General features: G+C 38.9%; 1 protein-coding gene across 3 annotated transcripts in view; it reads right to left on the minus strand.

The window, feature by feature from the left end:
• LOC117422812 (cadherin-4-like) overlaps positions 1-24,136 on the minus strand; it is a 256,978-nt gene that overhangs the window by 66,693 nt on the left and 166,149 nt on the right. For all 3 annotated transcript variants that reach the window (XM_058990899.1, XM_058990898.1, XM_058990900.1), the window contains one exon: positions 6,718-6,947. In XM_058990899.1, the coding sequence (XP_058846882.1) occupies positions 6,718-6,947 (230 nt within the window). The remainder of the gene's footprint in view (positions 1-6,717; positions 6,948-24,136) is intronic.

Genomic DNA, 24,136 nt, shown 5'->3' on the forward strand with positions numbered 1-24,136 from the left:
CTTCCATTCTCCCATTATACAGCAGATTGACCTCTAACACCGCCACACCAAGAAAAACACTGTCATGCATTTACGCTGCCTTCACATGCACTACTACCAACTCTAAACAGGCACCATTAAAAACTGAAAATGAACACTTTTGTCACATGGAAGAGGGGAGGGAGTGTACAAACACACAATGCACAAAACATATTATGAACAATGTACTGTATGAGACCTTTAAGAATTTGTCACAATTCCAGTACATCAGGGTGTAGATATAATGTATTGGAATTTCAAACTAAAACCCTGATCCAAACAAAAATGTATATCATTTTTGACCATGTGATGTAATGCCGTAGCATGCAGCTAATATCACAGTATTTTATAATACAATTATTTCCATTACTGGGTGCTACCTCTGGGATCAGTTTCCCAAATATCCCAACATTAATCACAATCGATGAAAATAGAGGTGCAACACCATACCCATAGATCGTAGATCAAATTTCCATTCTGTATTATTATTTAAAAAGAACAAAGTTAAAAACAAAACTTTGGCATTTGATCTACAATCTAGTGTTATTGTGTTACACCTCTATTTTCACTGATGATGAACACAAGTTTATATCATAACTTATTTGCTACCTTCATACCTGGTTCGTAAGCGGGTGGCATTTAGTGAAACTTACAAGAAGTTTACACATTGCTACTGATGCAATTTGTTTATTATCCAGCTGATGGGAGTCTCTAAAGCTGGTAATACCCTTCTTGTTATGTTACATGCTCTCAGCTTTTTCTTTGGATAGATTAATTGCCCAAGGTGGACACTGCCAGCTGGGCATGGATGTTACATTGCCTGAAGTCAATATTCACCATTTTGTGACTCAAATTAGGGTTCATTCCTACGCAGTGTTTCAGTAGCGCGATAATTGATATGTAATGAGGCTGGAATTAATATATTTTGTGCATGTTCAGCAAGATCGAGATGCTGCATCAGTTTGTATGTGTCAATTAACTGAGAATACATACCACCTAGAGAATAGCCATTTCAAACTTTCAAATTTAAACAGTCAGCTATTTCTATAATAATATTAATAAGATTTCTTTTTTTAATTAAAAATAACAATTTAAAACTAAATATATAGATGCACCTGCATGTTTTGTTAACTGCGGCAGAAAAATGAAGGAGGCCAAAATAAAAAAAATGTAATGGGCATAAAACAAAATGCTTTAATTGCTATTACTAATAGGGACTAACGAGCAATCACTACAATAATACAAGCACTCTGACCCTGGGCATTTCTGGAATCTTGTTTCTGAATTACATTAAAACATTACCAACGCAAGATTGAATCACAAAGACATAACAGAATAGATTACAACATCAATGACAATCCCTCCTTGCCTTAATGCTTTGAGTCCTAGCGCTTTCCCTTTATTAACATTTTACATCTAAATGGAGATTTTTGCTGTTACAAGCGAGATTTGCATTGGTGTGGTCTGGGCTCTGAGGGATACTTTGGGCTAAGCAGATATGCATTGCGATGGCTTCCCACAACGCACAAAATCCCTGTGTTTCATATCTTTGATTTAACGTAATCTGCCAACCAAAATATGCTCACGCCAACATATTGATGGAAACGTAGCTTGTCAGCATGAGGTGCCCAGCAGATGTGAGGATGTGACCTGGGCAAGATTATTGGAGCAGAATGTTGCGGTATTATTTTTGCATTGGCTTTGTCGGTTTGGCTTAAGGGGTTGACTTTTCTGGTTCAAGTTCCTGCTAAATCAAGCAAATGGTGGTGGTTGGGGGGGAGGGTATGTACCCATGTTATACTACTGTTGCAGTCAGTTTCAAATATATTAAATATATATACTTTTTACTATTATTAACTTCAGCAGTGTCCCTGCGGATTACTGGAGGTATTTTGTCCTTCTTTTCATGGGTGACAGCCCGCACTAATGAGAAGACTAAACACATAGGATTTACGCTACTGTACTTTAGGTGGGATTAAGGGACCTTCATACTGCAGCCTGACGTTAGTAAGCATCTGAAGAACAAGGATGAACCAGGGGGCTTAGCTTCACAGTCCACTTATATTCTCTGCAGGTGTAGAGCTACACACATCTTGATATAGTAAAAAAGACTCTGGTTAAGCTCTGTACACAGCTGGTACAGGTTAGGCCATTCCTAAAACCAAGGTCCTATTGCAAGTGATTCAGCAGCAGTTGTTGATGCATAGTCCCCCCTAGTCTCTGTAAGTCACTGTATGTTTAAGTATGTCTTATTTGACCGGGGGGTGGGGTTTGGGGTGTTAAGTCTCCAAGTGCTTTTGATCCACTCCTGCTTTGTTGTACCAAATGGGCTGTGATAATCAGATTTAAGTTAGTAGACTTAGAAAACCTCAGCTTGCTGCTATGTGTCTAACATGATTAAGAAGCTGCAATCAGCTTCTCTGGTCTTTTATTAAGACCAGATGTTGTGAAATTGTGACATGTTAGTATGCAATTTGACTGGCTCTCTGCACTGTGCGAGTGGACCAGAAGGAGTCTCTTATTTGTACCTCAGAGCTCAACTCCACCTCCTTGAGTCAGATAGAAAAGCTGTTATCCAAATGAAAGACCTTGACATCTAATGATGTCATTTGAACTACACAGTGAATGTGAGACTAGTGGAAAGGTTACTAAAAACGATGAAAGTTAGCTGTGCAAGTACCTGTTATGTTGCTTTTCTTACCGTTGACTTGCTCTGACAGGTGTAAGATGTGACACTTGCTGCAGTGGCTGCTTGCATATTTATCCTAGCAAGCTTTTACTCTAACTAAATCATTACAGGAAACTTGCATAGAAGTCAGATGTTTCATTCCAGTGATGCATTTTGCACAAAATACATTTCAAAATAAAATAACATGTTTGCTGATCAACTTGTGCTCCTCTCCGCCCTTCTATACTGCAAGGGAATCAGTGACTGTGAAATAACACCAGCCTTCAACTTCCAATACACTCAGCAGCAACCAGTCAGGGCAGCTGGCTCCATTCCCCTCCCAGCAAAGCTGCCTTTGATATCAGCCAGCCCTGAGCTTCAGAGGCATCTGGAAGTTATTATTCAACAGAGCGTAGCGTAAAACCCATTTACATAATATAATATCACATTTTGTTCAGCTCCTTTCGTTGTGGAACATTTAATATCTCACTGTGGTAAATCGTATTAATTTCTGGTAAGTAATTCTTTTTTTTCTACCCCCCCCCCCCCCCCATATCAATCCAGCCCCCATAGTTTCACATATTCTGATAACTGTGTTTCAGTCCGTGGTACTGTGGAGCTGTGACATGGGGAAGCAGCATTTTAAAGTTGTGGAACATGTCAGTCAAATGTGCTTCTAAACTCCAGTTCCTACTGGCTGCAAGAACCAGAATTCTAAAACCTTTTATTGTTTGTTTTAAGTTTTTCCAAATACCACATTGGGGGAGGAGGGGGTTGAGGGAGTACACTGTAACTTATGACTTCAAGCATTCCTGCATTACCTGTGGAATATGGCCACCATTTGCCTCAAGTTGTGGTTCCATTATCAAGACAATGATAAAAACAACATGATGCAGTTGATTTCCCTTTGATATGTTTACAAAAAATTATAATTCAATTCGAATGGGATTTATGTATTGCACACACTGCCATCTATTTTAAAGTTTAATTTTTATTTATAACTGCCACCAGTTGACAACTGTCTCTTTAACAGGAAGTGCTATCCAGACTTTCTGCATGATACAACTAGTTATACCGAAGACAGATGTTTAATAAATCTGTATTTCAGTATTTCATTATTTTACTAACTCAAAGCTGTTCTTTCAACTCAGAATTCAATTTGAAGTATGTCATCACAAACTGTGCCGCTAATTGTGTGCAATGTAATCGTGTCGTAATTTTCTGCTGTTTTGCCAGGGCCCTTACAAATACAAGACTTTGATCTTAATGGGTTTTCCTCGTCATCTGGTCAAGCAAAGCCTAATAATATGTGCATCTGCTCTGGGCACTGTTCAGTTTGGATCGGAAGGAGGTGTAATTTGAGGTTGATACCTTGGCTGGCATCAACAGAGATGGAAACGGGAGACTAGTAATTTGGGAACAAGCTGGCTGCCTGAATGCAGGGAAACCGTGCTCAGTAGCAAAAGCAGTCAATGTGCGCTCCAGAGTTAATTGCGTGACTCCCATAGCTCTCGTGCTTCAGGGAAGAGGTGGTACTGGCAACAATGTGTCCCTGCTCACAGAAACACTGTGTGCTTACAGTTCAGCTGTAGACTGGAAAAGCAGCTGACAGGCTTATGCCTTGCTTGGAGGGGGGGGGGGGGGGGGAGGGGGGTCACCTCTAGTATATTTTCTTATTGGAAAATAAAACACAAAGTTTAACTTTTTTTCTCAAGGCTATTGCTACTATAAGGATACCGCAATACTGCCAGAGTGTCAATAAAAAATGTTTAATCTTAAAGCATCCACCAAACAAGAAAAAAAAAACATTTCCAGTGCTTAATTTGACAAGGCTTGAGTTAAGCACTGTCATGTTATCCTATCTTGTGTTGTTTACAGGGACGCAGAGGTCAGTACAGGTTCCTTGGATGGTGGAAGGGACACCAAGACCTTTTACACTTTTATAAACAACTTTGAGATAGTTAGACCTTTGCAGTTGTACATTGATTCATTATGTTTGATATTCATGAAAGTCTAATAGATTGCTGTTTGTTTCTTTACCAAAGGTTTCATGAGCAACAAACTTTGCTTTGTGAAAGTTAAAGCTTTGTGAAAAAAGCCTGGTAGAGTCTGTGGCTCACAACATGCCCAGATGAGAACAGAACATCAGAAAGAAGTGTCTCTAGCCAAATAAGCAGGAGACTGTTGATGGTTCTATGGACAAACATGAGGGGGATCCTGTATGAAGAAATACAGGTAGAAATATACAGAACACACATACAGCAGACTTGCCAGATCTTACCTTCAGCAGCCTGAGGTCCTGTGGACAAGTTATATTATTTTTCTTTCACTGTCTAAAACAGGATGAGAGGGCACCAGACTTCAATCATGTATCATCCTGAGAGCCCATGTTGGCGGACTTGGTGATACAAGGATATGACATACTAACGCTAAACTAGAAAACCAAAATACAGGATTTGTTTATTCTCAACCCCCCACAAAACAGATTCTGAAAAGATCACCCACAGCATTTCCCACACACTATTTATTATGTGGTTTCCATTCACCAGCAGTCTTACATATCTGCCATTTCACAAGCCTCGGTTTGTGAAGATACAAAGGGCGGGGGAAGTTATTCTGCATCACAGATGACAAGTTCATTTCTGAGCAGTCGATTTTCATGGTTTCCTATTTAAACATTATTCCACTTAAATAATTTGGGTTTCACAACCCAGTATACCCTTGAGTTAATTGTAAAATAATATATGCAGGTTTGCATTAGCGTGCCAGACAATACCTCCGGTAGAGGCATCTCATCAGGTATTGAATTTCATTAAACTGACTTACTCTCTTTTTTTGCCTTAAACTGTATACATTAAAGGTCATTACTGTTAGAGAACCCCATCCTAATGGTGATTAGCTTACCAGATTCAAATACAACTGTATTTGTTAATGATACTCAGAGGGACTGCAGCACAATTCAAATACTACTTTAAAAATTCATCCAGCGGCTAGAGAAATCTGCTTTTAATATTCTGAACTCAGTTTCTAAGACAGAAGAATAAAAGCGGTTGGTATGTAGCTTTCATAGGTGGGCGCTTCTTTCCCCTTTTTTGATTTTTGATTTTACAAACAACATTTATTTTTAAAATACAGAAGTTGCAGTTGAGTGCTGCCCAGCAGACAAATTTATTAGGGATGTGCCAGATGATGAAGCTTGAATGCCAAACCATACCTCATGCAACCGTCTCTGGGACAAACAACAAATAGACACCCCACTTCTTTATTTTATTTGTTTTTGTCCCGTTAAACCAATGAATCAAATAAACGCAATTACACATGCTATATGGCAGAGATTTAACAGTGGTGACAGAAGCCGAATGTAGATGAGGTTTGTCTGTTGATGGAACGTAGCATCGGCATAGTTCTGTCTGAACTCCATATTCCGATATGTGTGAAGTTTAACTTTCTGTATTAAAGTTATACTCAGTTTAATTTTATCAAGCTAATTCATAAAGCGTTTGTGTAATACAAAGCAAAGAACATTTGGGGAAGGGAACTATGCTTTAACTCATTAAAGCCTGTGGAATGTGCCTTGGGGATTTCAGCACCACGACCACACTGTTTTTCTTTTAAAATCTGATGATGTGCTGTGCCTCTCTCATGGCTTTGGAAACAACACCACTGAAGGGAACAACACTCCTCGGTTATCGAATTAGAGAGATTATTCGGGCATTTACACTGGACAGCTGTTCGACAGTTCTGAGAGGTCCTCACAGTTCAGCCACCAAGATTGGTGACTGTAACCGCATGTTAACAGCCTGAATGTGGTCCAAGAGGGAAAAGAAAAATGAACACAATTTGGAGAGAGAGAAGTTCATTCTTTTTATACAATATGACATGCCCGTAGTAACAACGATACAATTATTTGATTGTGCAATATCGAAATTCATTCTGTAATGTCACTTTGCATGCAGCCATATTGGTAGTTAGCAGCCTTGTTCAAGTTTTTTCGTTGCCGGTTGAAAATGGAAAATAAAGCATGTTAATACCTCTTGCTCCTCAGGCGGTGATGTCTCCTGTCCCGCCACGGCCAGTCTGACTGTCGTCTCCCATGTTTGTGGGTTGGCAGCACCCTGGGCCGTCACCGTGAATTGAACTGGCCGCGACAGACTCGTCACCTCGCGCGCCGCGTAGATTGAGCCATCTGTGCGCACCTTGAAATCCGGGTCACTGCTTTCATAGCCAACATCCTCGTTCTCCCGGCAGTCATTAAATTTCACTGGGGGTTAGAGAAAAAAGAAAATAGATTAATACCGGATAAGCAATTCAAGCGTCAAGTTTCTCGTCGTTTTTGCCCTTTAAAGGAAGACTACAGTAGCTTATCCCCTTCCCAGGAGTAAGTAGTCAGGATTGCTTGAATAATTTGATGCTGTTTCATTAGTTGTTAAACACAGCTGCTCCCTATCTAAATGGATTTCTCAGCGTTCCTTCATTACCTTTGAATTGAAAGTACAGCAAAGACTAATAAAGCTGAGACCCCTTTCACAGGGGCACGCTGTCCCGAAAAAGCATTTGTTCTTCCCCCCCCCCCCCCCCTTTCCATCTCTCTCTGACTGAATGTTAATCTATTTCGAGCAGGATCATCCTTGAGGTAGAATCACAAGCACACCTGGGAACAAAGCTATTAAATTGTTCCATCACCTTACACAGAGTCATTGCATCTGTCTTTTAAAATAGCTTCTACAGTATATTTTATGAGATGACAAAGTCACCCGGTCTCTCTATGCAGGTGCGGTGGAAAAAAAAAAAAAGATAAATTACACAAGTGGAGGCACCGAGTGATAGTAAAGACTTTAGGACTAGCACCAGGGTCATGAATGGTGCTGTACTAAAGGCTCTACCTAAACGTGCTTCAATCTTTGGGATAACAACACTCAAATTAGACTCTTGTTGCTCATCATCTATTAGCTCTGTCTACAAGGATTAATGTATTGTTTTCCAGCAGCAAGGCGACACGGCCCATCAGTTCACTCGCTCGCCCACCAAGTGATCCAGTCAGTAACAAAATTGCTCACTTTCTTTCCCTTTGGACTTCACAAGCAGACATTGCCTACCAATGGCATTCTTATGGTGTATTCATAGACCTGGGACTTCATTTTCTACCTTTTGCACACAATAGACAGTTTATGTCAAAGAGATTGCCTGGCTGCCTTCTCCATTGACTACTGTAGGATTACTGAAGGAGGAACATTGGCCGATACTCACAAAGCTTTATCAAATAAAACAAAATCAGTATTTGTGAAAAAAAAAATTAAACAGTCCCTTTCACTTGTTTCCTCTTCCATGTCCATTATCTCAGTAAATCTTTGTGGTAATGCTTAAAGCTCCATTGATTAAACCCAGCTTTGATGTTGGTATTTACTTATTTGTTGCAGCACACTTTCTTGAGCGAAGAAGAGAACTGCGTGCATTTGGAACATTTTAACATAAAAAGTGAAAACTATCCAGTGATTGGGAGAGAACTAAAGCTGCTTTTTTAAAAAACCATACCAGAAACTGTTTATTCAAATGCTACATGTGTTAAAGGGTGGCTGTATTCAAGTCAAGATAATAGACATATTTGTTTCAAAAGACACTCGATTTAAAAGAAATTAGGATTAAAAATGCTTCCAACTTCACATGTATACAGTACCAGAGAGAGGGGTAATGCTGCGCTTGCTGTGTTAATAGGCTCTGGACAATCCATCATGCTGCACTTATTTCATGTCCTACAGGGCACACTGCCATCTGTATTCAGGCCAGCTTCCTTTTTGTATTATTGTAACCTCCAGCTGTCCCAATCGCAGCTAAAAGAGCACCCAAGGATCTATCAAAGTGCCCTTTTAATTTGAGTTTCTCCTTGTTTTGTAACCACACCACAGAGACACCTTTTCACTGATGCCCGCTTGTGTAATAAAACAGCTCTATTCCAGCTGTGATTCATTTTAGAAATCTGTCCCCACATTCTGCTTAGTCTAACAGCCTTCCTAATTGCAAATAATGGTCCCTTATCAACATCACATAGTATCCACTCAAATAAGTATTCTTGTTTCTTTTGATTCCTACATTTCGTCTCCAACAACTGGGGTCCCAGAAGTTCTCACAGTACGAGATGCAAGTTTTACTCTCTGAACAAAGTGAGCACACTGGCCAATTAAAAAGAGTCGCCATCCACTTATGCCATTAGCAATTTCATTGATTAATATGCAAAAAAACAACTGCTAAAATGACAGCGTCAGTGAGAAAGACACTGTTTAACAGTTTAAATGACAAATTTGGCACAAAAGTGCTATGAGGATTAAAAGCACTGTTTCATTAAATTCTGTAAAACCCCAACTACACTTTTCCAGTTGTTTTTCCTGAATAAAACTGGCAAACATGCATCCATCCATCCATAAATACATACAAAACAAAGATACATACATACATAACACACACACACACACACACACACAGTATAAATGAGGCTGCTTTGAAGGGAGAATGTGTTTCAAGAGGTACCCAGATTGAAGCTTCTTTTTAATTTCCTGTCTGCCCATGTCTTCGTGCTGTACACAATGCATTGAAAATGGCTGGGAGTGAGTCTGGAGTCTCATTGAGCCGGTAATCACATCCATTAGTGGTAGAAAAAAATGAAGCAGACAGGAGAGCTCCGTTCTCCCAGGAGAAATTAAACGTACATCTTTAAAACACACACTGGAAGATGTACCTCATTCAGCAAGTCTCAGCTGCTATCACGGTTCAAGAATAGAAATGCAAGGAATACTGCACAACAGGCATACATTGTCTTCAATTAATGAGTACTGATGTATATTCACAAAACTTTAAGGACTATTTACTTATTAATTTATTTTATATCCCCAATAGCAACCTTTTGACTATCTTTATACAAAACCATCAACATTGGGTCAAGCTTGACCCTGCATTTTTCATCCTATCCTGAACCATTAGGAAGAAGCAGCTCTGAAAGCACTTTAAAACGAGACGCAATAGGAATATTAAAATGTATCCTAGCAACAGATTACTGTTATCTGATTGAGATTAATTTGCTGGTTTTCCAATTGGATGAATTATGTATCAATACCCTTACAATATATATGCAGATTTCTCTCTTTTTATTGATCTTCCCCTTCATTCCTCCATATAATGCTGATAAAAGACATATTGATTCCATAAATCAACCTTGGAATAAATGACTTGTGAACAAATGCATTGTAATTTTTCAAATTCATTCGTTTTTGTTTTGCATAACAAGCTTTTATCATCCTGTCCATCCAATTTATTGCATGGTATTTGTCAAATGATCCATGGCGCTGAACACAAATACCCTTCATAATCAATTTACCTGCTGAAATAGCCACTGCCTGTCAGTGCTGTGGTGGTTTTATGGATGCTGGCTTCAACTGATATACTTTGTGGCTAGAAAATGAAATGATGAGCGTTTTCATATACAGTTCCTATGAAGTTCTCAAACTAGCTAGATGTAACAGATATACAGTTATTTTTTTTTTTCCAGTTTGCAATAAACCATACTACCTTGTTCCTTTTTAAAAGTGTGGACACTTACACAGCACCACCTGATCAATACTATATAATGGTTACTATATGAAGAAAAGCTTCGCTATAAGACTCATCTTTATACAGCTAAACATATCAGCTGAACTATTTTTGATGCGATTGGTGCCTCTTCATCACATGCATTTCACTAGAAGTTAATCCTGCAGCTCAGAGAAGCAAAGTTGCAAAATGACATTATCGGAGGTACACAAAATGTATTAACTTATAAATCACAAAAACAGGCACTGCTAAGAAAGATAAATGCTGCTGTTTTTTGTTTTTTTTTTACTTTAGAATCATGCCGTTCAATTCTTTGAGTTCTATCTGGTTCAGCAGTTTTGTTTGTATCTGCAGACACTCGATAGTTCTATCCCGTGCTTTAGTGATGTGGTCAATGCTGCCAGCTATTGCAAACACAGAGCAACTGTTTGACTCAAAACAATGTTTGTGTTTGTACTTCTATTCTCTGTGTATGTTAGGCTCCCAGACTGCATTTCAATCACATTTAGAATGACAGCCTTGTTTTAGCTGCTGGTGACTTAAATTGGGAACAGTCTGATGACAGGGTCAAGATTTGATGTTTAAGATATAGAATCACTGGTGCATCCGTGCTTGGTAAACTTGCATGGTTTCAGTGACAACAAATGTTATGCTGGAAAAAAAAAAGCAGCCCCACTGGAAGAGATAAGGAGCGTGGCTGTTATCTTTCCTGTTAACTTAGTTTTATACTTGCTTTAACAATGATAGCCAGTGAAACTAATATTGAGCTACAATCATAAGCATCTGACACACACACACAGATCCGAGATTGTTTACATTTTAAAAACACACAGCACACGCTCAAATCAGTCCACAGTAGGTTATATTAAATGAGGCATTATGGATATGGCTTGCATTCATTTAATGAGCTTCTGTGTAAGCTTGAATTGGCCTATGCACAGCTGCAAAAACCTTCAGTTTTCATGACCGCTTATCTTTTAGGAGAATAGCGCTCTCCTCCATTATTGAAATCTCTATATCTCACGGTGATCTCTATAATTCCCAGCCAATACATTTGCAGTTGCTTTTTCAAAAGCATGCAGCGCTGGCAGCAGACCTGCAGAAAGCAGAGAGAACACATCCAGATTACAATACACAGCCAGCTAGGGTTACCTCAGAGGAGATGGTGTTGGCAATCCTGCCTACAATCAATTCTGACTGTGAAACACAAAATAAAGGAACACTTGGAAGCAGAAATCTGAACGGAGAGTCAGAGAAATGCATTATTTTCTTTCTTTTTTTTTTTTTTAAATTGTGCGTGGGAATTTACTGTTGATTAAAAAGTTGAGACAATTTCACTGGCTATAATCATATGTATGTGTACAGCTTGAAAGACTAGCCTGCTTATTCACCCTGCCCCTGGAGAAGTGGAGTTTTAACACCCCCCCAACAAAATGTGTGGATTTCCAGTACAGTAGCTCTTGTGAAAGGTAATACAACAGGCAGTGGTCAGGTTGCAGGAGATAGTGAAGCTGCCCTGCACAGTAACACTCAATAATCTGCATCTGAAAGATGCCGGGCGGCCCTGTGCTTCTCTCAAACTTTCAATGAAGCTGAATTGTGTCAAGTCGTTTGGGTTTATCATGTGGACTCGCGTATCTGAGGATTAGGCATTAACCCAATGGCACTTAGCCCCCATTTAGTGTTTGCCATGATCTCCAGTTTTCAGCATCAAGGACAGGAAGCAATAACTAGTTCATTTGTAATTCGTACTGTAGTAAAAGCAGGCAGTATTGCAGTATTAAACTTCCATGTGCAGTATGTTTATGCATGTGCGTCTGTGTGAACGTTTGTCTGTGCGTATGTGTTTGTGTGTGCGTGCTCTGTGGCTTCTGAAGAGGGACAATGCAAGCAAAGGGCAGACGATTCATGTTAAAGAGGCTTAGAAGCAGGGAGCCTTAAGTCAATGTCAGAGAAACAGAGAGAGGAGCATGACAGAGAAAGCAATGGGAGCCAAATTGATCCAGCCCACAGTGATCAGGGCACAAGATTGTGCAATTTAAAAGACAACCAGTGCATAAAGGGAATTTGCACAGAATTGGAAGACTTGCTGTGGGAGCTCCTATGATTAACTACCTGCTGAGATGTTGGTACATTTGTGACTCACAGGGCTTTCAGGTTTCATTTAGTTAGGCCCTTTAGCTGTTTTGCCCCACTTAGCTTTTTTCAGTTTTATTTAGGTCTGCCGCCCACCAGTTTGAATGGGAAGTGTTTGTGACAGCCTCTGACTTCTGAAACGTCATAGCCTCCATTAAATCTACAACTACCTGGGTCCCATGACCTCCCGGGTCAACAAAATACCCAGCACAGCTTAAACTACCAGTGCTGCACACCCAAGATGGGATTTTAATACTGCTCAAAGTTGGGTGTCAGTGATAAATTAGTACTGTATTTAACACAGGAAAATCCCATGTCAACATTTTTAATGTTTAACCTGACGACAGTAAGAGTACTAGTATCTAATTTATGAATCACAAAAGAAAACTCGCTGTTTTAGCTTGCTAGTTTACACATTTCTATATATTTTGTATATAATGCACCTAGTTTTTAAATAACACATAATATCCCTCCAATATAAAACCAGATGTTTAAGAATGAAACATTTTAAACACATCTTTATTTAAGGTTTATTTAAATTTGTTTGAGACTATAACCCAGATGCACCATAAGAGTTACAAAGAGCGATGTTTACAGTATATAACCACTAAAATGTTTTTAAATTAGTTGCATATTGATTACAGAAAAAATGACTTGAATCAGCTTTAAAAAGGGAAGTTTTAAAGGGAAAGTTCTTCTTTAACTTGACAAAAGCAGTTAAACTGTACAGAAACTATTCCCAGCTGCAAACACTGAATGAAGCCCCCAGTAGGAACCTGCTGGATGAGTAAAGCTAGACATTTCGTCAGGGCTCGCAGAGTGATTTCTGTCACAGATGTGTATTTTCTATTATTGTTCATTACCATCCCCCCCACCCCACCCCCTCGCCACTCTCAGGAGATGTCTGAAATATGTAACAGAAATAAAAGAGAAGATCATCATTCCTGGCCAAACTGGATGATTTCCCAATAGCAAAACTAAGATTTAAAAACGGGATCGCGGAGCTTGTCTGGTCTATTTAAACAGAGTAGCGGGAGGATGGGCCTGGCCAATCGTCTCCTCACTCAATGCTATGCCCTGCAGGATGGGGCAACATGCCTGTCTAAAACATGTGGCACATCATCAGCTCTGAACACTACCAGCACTAAAGACAGGCTGACAGGCATACACAGACCAACACCCACAGGAAGCTGGACTCTGATTTTAATTAGGGATGTTTTCTTTCATTCCATTTCTGGATGCAGATGGTCCAATTAAGGATTTTAAATGCCTTTGAAATACAAATTAATTCAACAAAAATTCAACAAAATACAATTACTATAGAATTTCTGTGAAAAATCAAAAGAAAAAAAGTCTACCATTGAAGATGGTCTGAAATGCATTAGTCCTAAAAAAATGATTTAGACAAGCTTCTTTATCAATGTGGTGTATATTCAAGGAGAGATCCTCATCAATGGCTTTAGTCTAGTTTCTTTTATATTTTGATTTAGAAGTTGGAGGATATTATTTTAGATAATTAAATTGAAAGGTCCTAGACGAAGCTAACAATTAAGCCAATGTGAAAGAAGCCTCTTCTGCAATAAACACTCTAAAAGATCGACACGTGAAATAGCCAGTCAGCACTCCACTGACTCCCTCTCACTTCCCTGCCTTTGTCTCAAATTGATTGAAGACGTCGCCAGCTTTAGTCTATGTCTGGAAGCTTATGAAAAAAAAAAATGGAACTTCCATCAAATGTGAATCGAATCAGGTTTTTCATTTGCAGTATGAACAAAAGGCATAGTTAAACTGTAATGTGGGTTTGCTTTTGTTTGCGAGTCCTTTACAACATTATCCTATAGAAATTGTGTAATAGCTCATCTTGTCTGGTAGATACAGTACACCACTAACCTCTATCTACATTTGAATATAACTCTGCAGCTCCAAATATTGGACAGCGGTTCCTTAAATTAAACTGAAACATAAGGTGGAAAAGTTCTCAAGAGGTTTAAGGCATAAAAGACAAGTGGAATCAGCAAGCTTGGTGCTTTTGAAATTCTGCGGGGTCTCTGTGTCGGGCACAGTACTTTTTGAAGACAAGCTTTTTTCCTTGACATTTTTGACATGGCTGCCGTAAATCAATAGTGGTGTCAGATTAAAGAAAGGATGGGGCCAGGGGCTGTGGTGTGTTCTGCCAGCGACAAGCTCCCTCGACTGCCTCCGTGCAGTCCGCACGCTCACTCAACTGACACAGCAGACAGCACAACACCAACGTGTGCCAGTGTGGGAAACGCTAGCAGCACCTGACCACTCCAGAATGACAAACTAGGAATGAAGGGCTTTGAGGGGATGAATAAAGTTCATTGCTACTTTACTATAATACTGAACTTCAGAACCAATTCCGACTGAATACCACAGGAACACCACCTGAATATCTTCCTCCGAGTTTAATTTAATTACCTGTACTCATTCCATGTTCCTTTGCAACAAATGATGTTGATGGAATGAATACGGGTAATTAAATCCACACGAATTAACAGGGCTGAAATCAAAGTGAATTACTTCAGAACTCGGAGGAAGTGCATACGATATTCAGGTGTTAATCCTGTGGCATTCAGACGGAATTCATTCTACAGTTGTAAAGCTCATTTTGCTGGCTGAGAGCAAGAACATTAACAAAAATATAGCTTAAAGGTTAAACACCGAAACAGAAATTCACCATCAAATGGCTCTTTGTTTTTTTGGGGTGGAATGTTCTAGCTACAATGTGCCCTCAAAACAGCTATTCAAAAATTCAAAAAAACAGCAATAAAAAAATGTGATCTACATTGTCTTGTGAAATGTAATTAGACTAACTGAAAATGTATTTACAATTATTATTATTATTATTGTTTTAAAGCTGCCATTTTGCTCTAGAGGTAAACTGGTTTCAAGGGATGAGGAAGTTTGTGTAGAATGTAAACATGTCACCAGCTTTTCGGTACCGAATATAGAAGGCTAAACTAAGAAAGACTACTGTGAAGCCATAAATATGCAACCATAATATTCAGCAAATCACACCCATAAAACCTATTTTGCTCCAGAAATGTTGTCGACCTGTTGCAATATACGAAGTATGTATTGTTAGTGGAAGTTGATATCCGTGCCAAAAATGTTTGCAGTTTTTTTTTTTCATATGCAAAAAAAACGCATAATGAAAAGGCTTGTGAATATTTATGGCTTTACAGTATTTAGACCAGACTGACAGAATTACATTTGAGTATAAAACACACCATGATTGATGGCCACTGTGGCTTTACATGCAAGTTATGCTTCATTCCATGCATTTAGATTATTTTTTTCTCTCTACAGTATTTACAGATTTTACTGTTTAGAACATAGCTATGTATTCAAGAAAGTGGACCATTTTAATGCAATAATTTCTTAAGCAGTACTGGGAAGGACTGATGCAATTAAAAGAAAAAGAAATGTGATTTGTGAGTCAAAACTGGCTATTACAACCAAGATAAATGCATGCCTATGAAAAAAAATTAAATAAAAACATCAATCCAAAAGTGGATTTACCCACTTCTCTTTCACTTATTAATCACTCTTGACATCTCCAAGGAGCAGTCGGTAATGAACCCCCTGACATGGTGATTGAAGGCAGTACAGCCCCAGTGGCTGATGGGAGTGTGTTACTTTAGTACTGCATCTCTATTGGACCCTCATTTTTAACCCTTTAAGGTACAAGGGACATATGTGTCCCACAAATAAAAACAATGCTAGCTTTTTTATTTTTGCAACGAGGGGCACGAAACAGGGTTTAAAATCTACTGACAGGTTGGATCTGGTCAAATCCTCATGACACCTGAGTCACGCGCAAATGTATTTTAAGAAGAAGCCATTAAAACAACTGCTCAATTCCATGTGTACCTCACGGGTTTAAGAAGGATCCCTCACAATGCCCCGTCAATAGGAGAAAGAAATGTGCTAGATATAGCAGGTGAAAGATACGGTACATAGATATAACTACTGTATGCTGTACACTACTGTATGTAGCTAGGTAGCACATATACATTTAATAACACCAAAATATAAAACTATATTAAAACACATTTTTTGTCTGAAATTCTAAAAGGGTATCGATGTGCAGCGACGACACTAAGCAAAGCACAGTCCAGATCACTGAGGATTTCTTTTTTTCCCCTCGTTGTAAACCTGACCTTGCTCGGCTCACTGAGAAAAAATGAGAAGAGAGCCGTCATGGAGAAGAAAAATTTGAATCACAGGAAAATAAACCCGATTCCTGCAGGGCCTGACCTAGAAGAAAGTGCTGAGAACAGCATTCCTTCTCAATGTGAACTTCAAGTCCCCGAAAACATCCCAAAGCAGCTGAAGCATCAGGAACATCTGCAAACTTGACTGCATCCATCTATCTGCTGTACAGGATAGACAACACATGTACAAACGCCTGCAATACGGAAAACACACATGTGCAGGAATGTGCTACCTCTCACAAGCAAATATTATCCCTGACATGCATTCTGTAATATATAAAAGCATCCTCTGCTTGTTGCACCTACACTTTCAGTCACAATGGGCACGACTGCAGATCTGACAGACTTTAATTGAGGGTTATGGTTTGGCTGGCCCTCCACATCCAGTCCTGCACAAATGAATAATGCTTCATGAGAAACAGTGATGACTTCAGACTATCTTCTGCATGCGTGTGTCTATTTATATCTGTATGTGGCGTGTAGTGCTCTGCAACTCTTTAACGCAGTACAATCCAGTAGTACTGCATATGCATAATGGCTATTAGGGAGCTTAGGTATTCTTTATACCCAGTTCATGATGTCATAGAAAACTGAATATTCATGACTGTAATAAAAGAAGCCAGTCAAACAGGATTACAATAGGAGTAATGTGTTTGAATGACTTGAGAAAGGGTGAAATAGTGTCAGGGGAATTTTGAATTGACTGCAGTGTGGAGCTGGTTGTGTAGAAGCATTGAATCCTGGTGTTGCACCAAATATCAAATAGCAATACACAACTCCACAACATTTCCCTACACTTTTCTGGAGTCCTATTTACGGATCACGAATGCTTGAGGGTTTTATAGGGGATGCACTTTTGCTTTCATTGCAGTCTGTCCTAATTGCTAGCAAAGCCGAATGCCAAAAACAAATCTGCAGTGTCTAGGAGCACATACATGTGCATTATTAATGGGATCGATATAGTAAGAAACACATTTAAGAATCTTTCTTTTTTTAATTATTCAGATGTAATTTAATAAACACGAAACTCTTGGCAAGCAAAGCTTAACAGGGATAGTTACAGCAAAGTGGTGTGCATGAGATAGCTACAGCTAATATATCAGAATTAATGCGCCACTGATTGCCAAAGGAACAGGCACTCGTTCCACATTAGGCAAAGGTCTGATATCGGGAAATTGATAAAGCCAACCTTAGCTTGTTTAGATGAATGCTAATGCATCATTAAAAGACAGTTCATCATTTAAAACAATGGTTAGTTCTGCTTAACAACTGTCGAAGCGTGCGCTCTGCACCTCTTAATTCAGAGCTCTCAGTAAAAAGGCCTTGTTTATTTGTGACATTTCTCATCCGGCTGAGCAGCTTGCATACAATTATTATTTAGAAATGAATGAAAACTATGAACTCATTAAAATGCAACGCTACCTGGAAGTGTGTCTTGCAAGCCATACTTATTTAAACTGGTGTAGTATCAGAAATTAGTTTTTAAAATAAAAAATACACATTTACTATAATATGTGTTTCTTTCAAAACTGCAAATTTGAGACCAATACAGCGAATGGAAGTATGCAACAATTTGTGAAGTTATTTGTGAAGTAAGTTACTTCTTGGAATATTTGTATGGGGATTGTGTACAGCCAGTTTTACTCTAAAAGCCTGAGGGCAGATATGCTAATTTCTCAAATTGCACCGTTGCGGACAGTCTAAACAATACAGGAATAAACAATACAAGTCCTGCACACAGACAGGAATTACTGATTCCAAGCATACATGTGTGTAATCTCTCAACCGGATTCTCAGCTGCAGGCTGGAGGATATATACAATCATTTCATACCGTTCTGTCATCACAAAGCTCTCCAGAAGAAGAGAATGCAGGGGACCAGGGTTACTGTAGCATCAACAGTCAAAGGCAAAGCTTAAGTATTTCTCTCCACAAAATATCTGATGCAACTGCAGGACTGTACAATACAATACAATACAATACAATACAATACAATACAATACAGCACAAACACTTTGATTGCGCCCTTCGTGTTGGCAGCTTTTAATGCTTGTTGTTGATTGTATAATTGTAAATCTCAATAACAGTCTTCTAGAACCATGAAAAATAGTGCACATTTAATCTTTAAAACACAGGTCACAATAATACATCTACTGTACTTTATTATTACTGAAGCTATAGTGACACACAAAAAAAAAAAAAACATCCACACTATTGCCTAAAACTTGAATCGGTGTTGGGTACATTTTAATTCATAGGTATTTGTTATATTGAGGGGGGAAACAACGCATACAGAAAGAGGATTTTGTTGCAGCATTGGGTTATTGACAGTGACATTTCACTCATGACTTGCTAAGCACAGTCATGACATCAAATCGTGAGTCAGGGTGTGTAAGCTGGCAAAGCAGCATGCAAAAACAAGGGAAAGAAAAGCAAAAACTAGGAAGGATTCCTCATAGAGCTTTAAAGAATGCTTTTATGGAATGTAGCGCAATGATTGATGGTTCTTAAGCTGAATGTTGCTGAGTCTTTGCAGGCATTAGCAGGCAAAATCCCCAGAGAGTATTCCAATCGAAATCAGTGAAACAAATGATTTACAGTACAATACATTGGCAGCAACACTGAAGATCTCTGTAGGGATAAGCACGCCATCTCTCAGACTAGGCCCCCCTCCTCCGAACCTGACAGTGCAGAAGGGGATCTTGAAAGACCTCCCGAAAGAGCTGCTCATGACCTTCGACAAGCTGAGCTGTCAAGGGGCGGTTAGTGACTAGCGAAAAATCAAGCACTATAAACTCACCAGATTTGTGTTTCATCATCATCATCATCATCATTTTCCACCATAAAGGGTTTCTATACAAGTTTACCATGGAGTAATTTTGCAGTTTCACATGATTATATTATAAATTGACCATATTGTACCATGGTTTGCCATGTTTTTAAATATGGTCTTTACATGCTTTATTATACTTTGCTCTGCTTTTAATATACAGGCGGTAACATTTCTAAGGGGTGACCCTGCAGTTGCATTTTCACATAGCTTGCTTTGGAAAAGGATTCTGATTTAGTCTGAACAACCAAGGAAGTGAAGAACATAAGAAATCTCTCCAAAGGATAAATCAGCCTTGATTTGTGTGAAGTGTTCTAATTGGATCTTGAGTTGCACTGCAAAGAAGGCATGAGGGAAACAAATAGATGCAGACCAGTATGTGGATGTCTATGCTCTAAAGCCTTCTGCATGAAAAGTCAACCAGCACATGAATACGGAAAAATGGCAATGAAGCTAATAAAGGGCAGATGAATTGATTTTAAAACCTTAGGGACCTACTTGTTTTAATGCATACATTAACCACTAAAACAAGTATATAAACACCACCCTCCAACAAATACTGGGACATCAATACTGTCTCAATATATTGGTGGTGGTAAGTCAATCTGTAGGGGTTAGTCAGCCCTGGTCTAAGATGATAGGGCAGATTACCAGCACAGTATTCAGCATGTAGAAGTGATTCTCTCCACAGTCTGGAGCAGAAGTGGTTTAAATGTATTGTACTATCTTTCTAGTTTTTTTTTCTCTTCTTTGCTGGTGAAAGAATTTCGGCCAGCACAAACAGATGGCACTGCCATGTCTTGTTAATGAGAAAATTGTCACGGTCTTAAAACAAAACAAAACAAAACAAAAAAAAACAACCTGCAGTCATCTGTTCACTAACTTTGAAGGAAATAGTCTACAGTATTGCAAAATGTGAGAACAATTAGTCAGCACTATCTGCATAAATAAAGCATGGAAGGTGCATTTTCAGAAAGTTCCTGGAGCTTAATTTGTTAATTTTATTACAAAGGCAATACATTATGTTTATAAAGAAGCCTGCTTTCTGTGGAACCATGCCTATAAGCCTGTATGGACAGTTCTGTGCTGGCTCTAGGAAGGGGGGAACAGTCACTGACTGTGGACTTGTGAAGGTGCTACACATTCTCTAGCACCAGCTTCCACTGCTGTGGTGCTGTCCGTTGCATTCACTGGGAATACATTTAACAAAGTAAAAATTGGCAATAAATCCAAAACATTAAACAAAATATTCCTCTGGATCACACACTCTCCACAAAGAATATATGCCAACCGTAGCCTTTGGGTTTGCACAATTATTTAGACGTCTATTTAAATAACATCTAAACTAAGGATAGAAAACCTGTGACATTAAAAACTTCAGCAGTGTGGAGTAGTGGTTAGGGCTCTGGACTCTCGACCAGAGGGTTGTGGGTTCAATCCCAGGTGGGGGACACTGCTGCTGTACCCTTGAGCAAGGTACTTTACCAAGATTGCTCCAGTAAAAACCCAACTGTATAAATGGGTAACTGTATGTAAAAATAATGTGTAAAAAAGTATGTAATTGTATGTAAAATTAATGTGATATCTTGTAACAATTGTAAGCCGCCCTGGATAAGGTGGTCTGCTAAGAAGTAAATAATAAGTTTTGAAAGCTTCAGATTTTTACTCCATCTGTCCCCACTAGCCACACAAACAAGGAATAAAAACCCTCAAATCTGAAATATCCTGGAGTCATCAACATATGCAGGTTGAAGGACATACGTGAGTTCAGAAACAAAACTGTACACTTTTCTTGCTTCAGTTAAATAGCATTTTGGACACTTAGTTTAACAGCATAGTAGTTTCCCGGGTTAAGGCAAGGCAATTCTTTTATTATCAATAGAGCATTGTAATAAATGTACATTAGTGTGGGCTATACTAACTAAAGTACAAAATCATTACCTAAATGAACATTTCATACAGTACTTTACAGTGGAAATGCTTTAAGAACCGATCACCTTTTAGCAGTTAAATTCCACTTATTTAAAATAATAAATTACTACTACATCCAAAAATACATCATCTGACAAGTAACCCTCTAAAGAGCTGGGAATGATTCATTCCAATTGTTTGAGGGATACTTTTAATCTCACTCCTGTAAGAATCAAATCATGAAAGGAATTGTCATCTCACACATTTTAAAGTGTGATGCAGGCTAGTCCCACTCCCATTAAGCACTGGGAGAGATTGATCATTCATAGCCCACACTGTTTTCTTAGACAGCTCTCCAGCCTCAACGCTGGTGTGCTGCATTGACCATGATATGTTTGTAGGAAACATGAGGTCCCTAATTACACTCAGAGTCAAAAACAGAGCAAGAGCAAAAGCAGGTGCATCATTAACAGACTGTTTCTGCCATTAGCTCTCTGCACTCTTCAGGTATAATGGGAGCCTTAATGATGCAGACAGTGATGGCCCTTTCACTCCCCTGTACCAGGCAGCTCCACAAGCCCAATGTAAATTGCAGAGTGACGTATTGCACCTATAGCAACAACACGTTGTGCTGGAGTTTAAGATCTCAGCTTTAAGCCGAATATTGTGGTGGATATGTTTGACACTTTGCCGTGGCCTTTGAGGAATAACAGCTTGGAGATGGTCCTGTAACAGAGTGCACAGACGCCCCAGGGCACATTGCTGTCAGAGAGAGAGGGGGAGACACTAAATAATAAGAATAAATGTTGCTATGTCAGCAACTTAGGTCCCTGAATACTGATACACCAGCACAAGCCTCTTGCCGATTAAAATTAGTAGTAGAAAAAGTCAGGAAATAGGTTAGCAAAATCCAGAGACCTAATTTACCATGCAGTTGGGTTTATTATACATTTTACAAAGTGCAGTTGAAGCTTTGCTGAAAAGGCTGGATTTACTTTATGTTAAAATATTTTTTTTAGTCCTCTGGGGATCTCTGAACTAGTAGGTAATTCAACACCACCAGTGACATGGGGATTCATTAGAGAGGATCAGTGAGGACTGGCCTGATGCATCGGTGAAGAAGCTGCAGGCCTGCTTCCACAATGCATGCTGACAGATCTGAAGGACCATGTAGATCTGTGCCAGGGAGCCACAAACATGTGTTGGATTCGTGACCACCACACACAAAACCATCACTGCAATGGGACTCGAAGGACTAATGTGATCTACGAGACTAATTCAATATATGGTAGAAAACTTAGTATGGGAATCAGCATTCTCAATACAGACTTCTCAATAAGGGCTCTCGGAGCTAACAAATCCAATATATGGACAAATTGTGATCTTACATCCTATACAAAAAGAAAAAACTTCTAAACAGGGATCTAAGAGCCCCTGATAAAAAGAATACATGTAAGGTATAAGCCATGACGGGCTGTGCGTTTCCCATGATATATACCATGTCTGGGGTGTGATTATCAACCCCAGAAGTAGTATATATCCTCGGAACCACATGGCCTGAAGTGGTTTATAATAATTAAAACACATTTTAAATTAAGACAAAACCAGAAACTTTTATTGTGTATACATCCGCAGTGTAATATAGTCCCAAATGTAATGTCATTTAATTTATTGTTCGCTTATTAAAAATAAATTGCACATGTCCATTATTGTGAATTTCTGCATCGAAAGTGGCATCTCACTAGAAAGTAGAGGACTAAACACAAGCTGATGATGGGTGGAGTTTCAAATGACACCGAGGAAGGCAGGAGCAGCTGCGATGGCTGAAGCTGGATTTTGAGGTGAGTTTGTGTCCTCATTATATGCGAGGCACACACATTCAAGTCCGTTTTCATCCTTTTGGATCTCAAAAGATGTGTTTGTTAGTTGTCGGACACCCTCGCTTCCAAATCGTGCCACATTAAGTTGAAGAGCGAACCAGACTTTACGCACCAATCCGACTGCAGTGTCAGGGGACAGTCCCCCAGTTTCCTGCAGACGCATCAGATCCAGACCAGTAATTCGGGGGGTGGTGTTTGGCCTTTTTTTCTAAGAGTTTTAATGACTGAGATATTAAAACTTCTACTGTTAAAATATCTATTTAGTCCAGCTCAGCTTTATAAAACTGGAGACTGAATACTGGTCCCCAGTTTAACTTCTTGTACTGGAATAAAATTCCCTTATGTTGTTGAAATTTTTATAAAATGAATGTTCATATTTTTATTTCTTTAAGCCAGTCTAAGTAGATTAACAGCCCATGCTGTAGTTTTTTTTAGTGTTTTTTTCAATCGTTGTTTTCTTCTATTTTATTTAGCTGTTCCTCATCTACTGTTATGTGTCTGTCTAATCTTATATACACTATTTTTTTTTTTCAGGTGGACTGCTGTCTTCAGAAAGTTGGTGTTGTACTAGTTATCTGGCGTTTCATCCCCATATATATTAAAGGACATAGGTGGAATGTCATGGTTGGTGGTGGTTTTGTAACAAATAACAAATAAAATGGCAATTTGTCATGGAATTTAGAATGCAATGGTGCATAGTGATTTATTCAGTGTGAAGCACCTCATTAGTATGCAAGCCATGGTATATGCTATATATATATATATATATATATATATATATATTGTAATATAGCGGGTTGTGAGAGACGGCAGGGAGGGGGTTAAATTGTTGCTTTATTGTTTTATTTAATTTGCTAATTGATTTGCTTATTGTTTAG

The sequence above is a fragment of the Acipenser ruthenus genome, chromosome 18 (genome assembly GCF_902713425.1).
Source record: "Acipenser ruthenus chromosome 18, fAciRut3.2 maternal haplotype, whole genome shotgun sequence".
Classification (NCBI taxonomy): Eukaryota; Metazoa; Chordata; class Actinopteri; order Acipenseriformes; family Acipenseridae; genus Acipenser; species Acipenser ruthenus.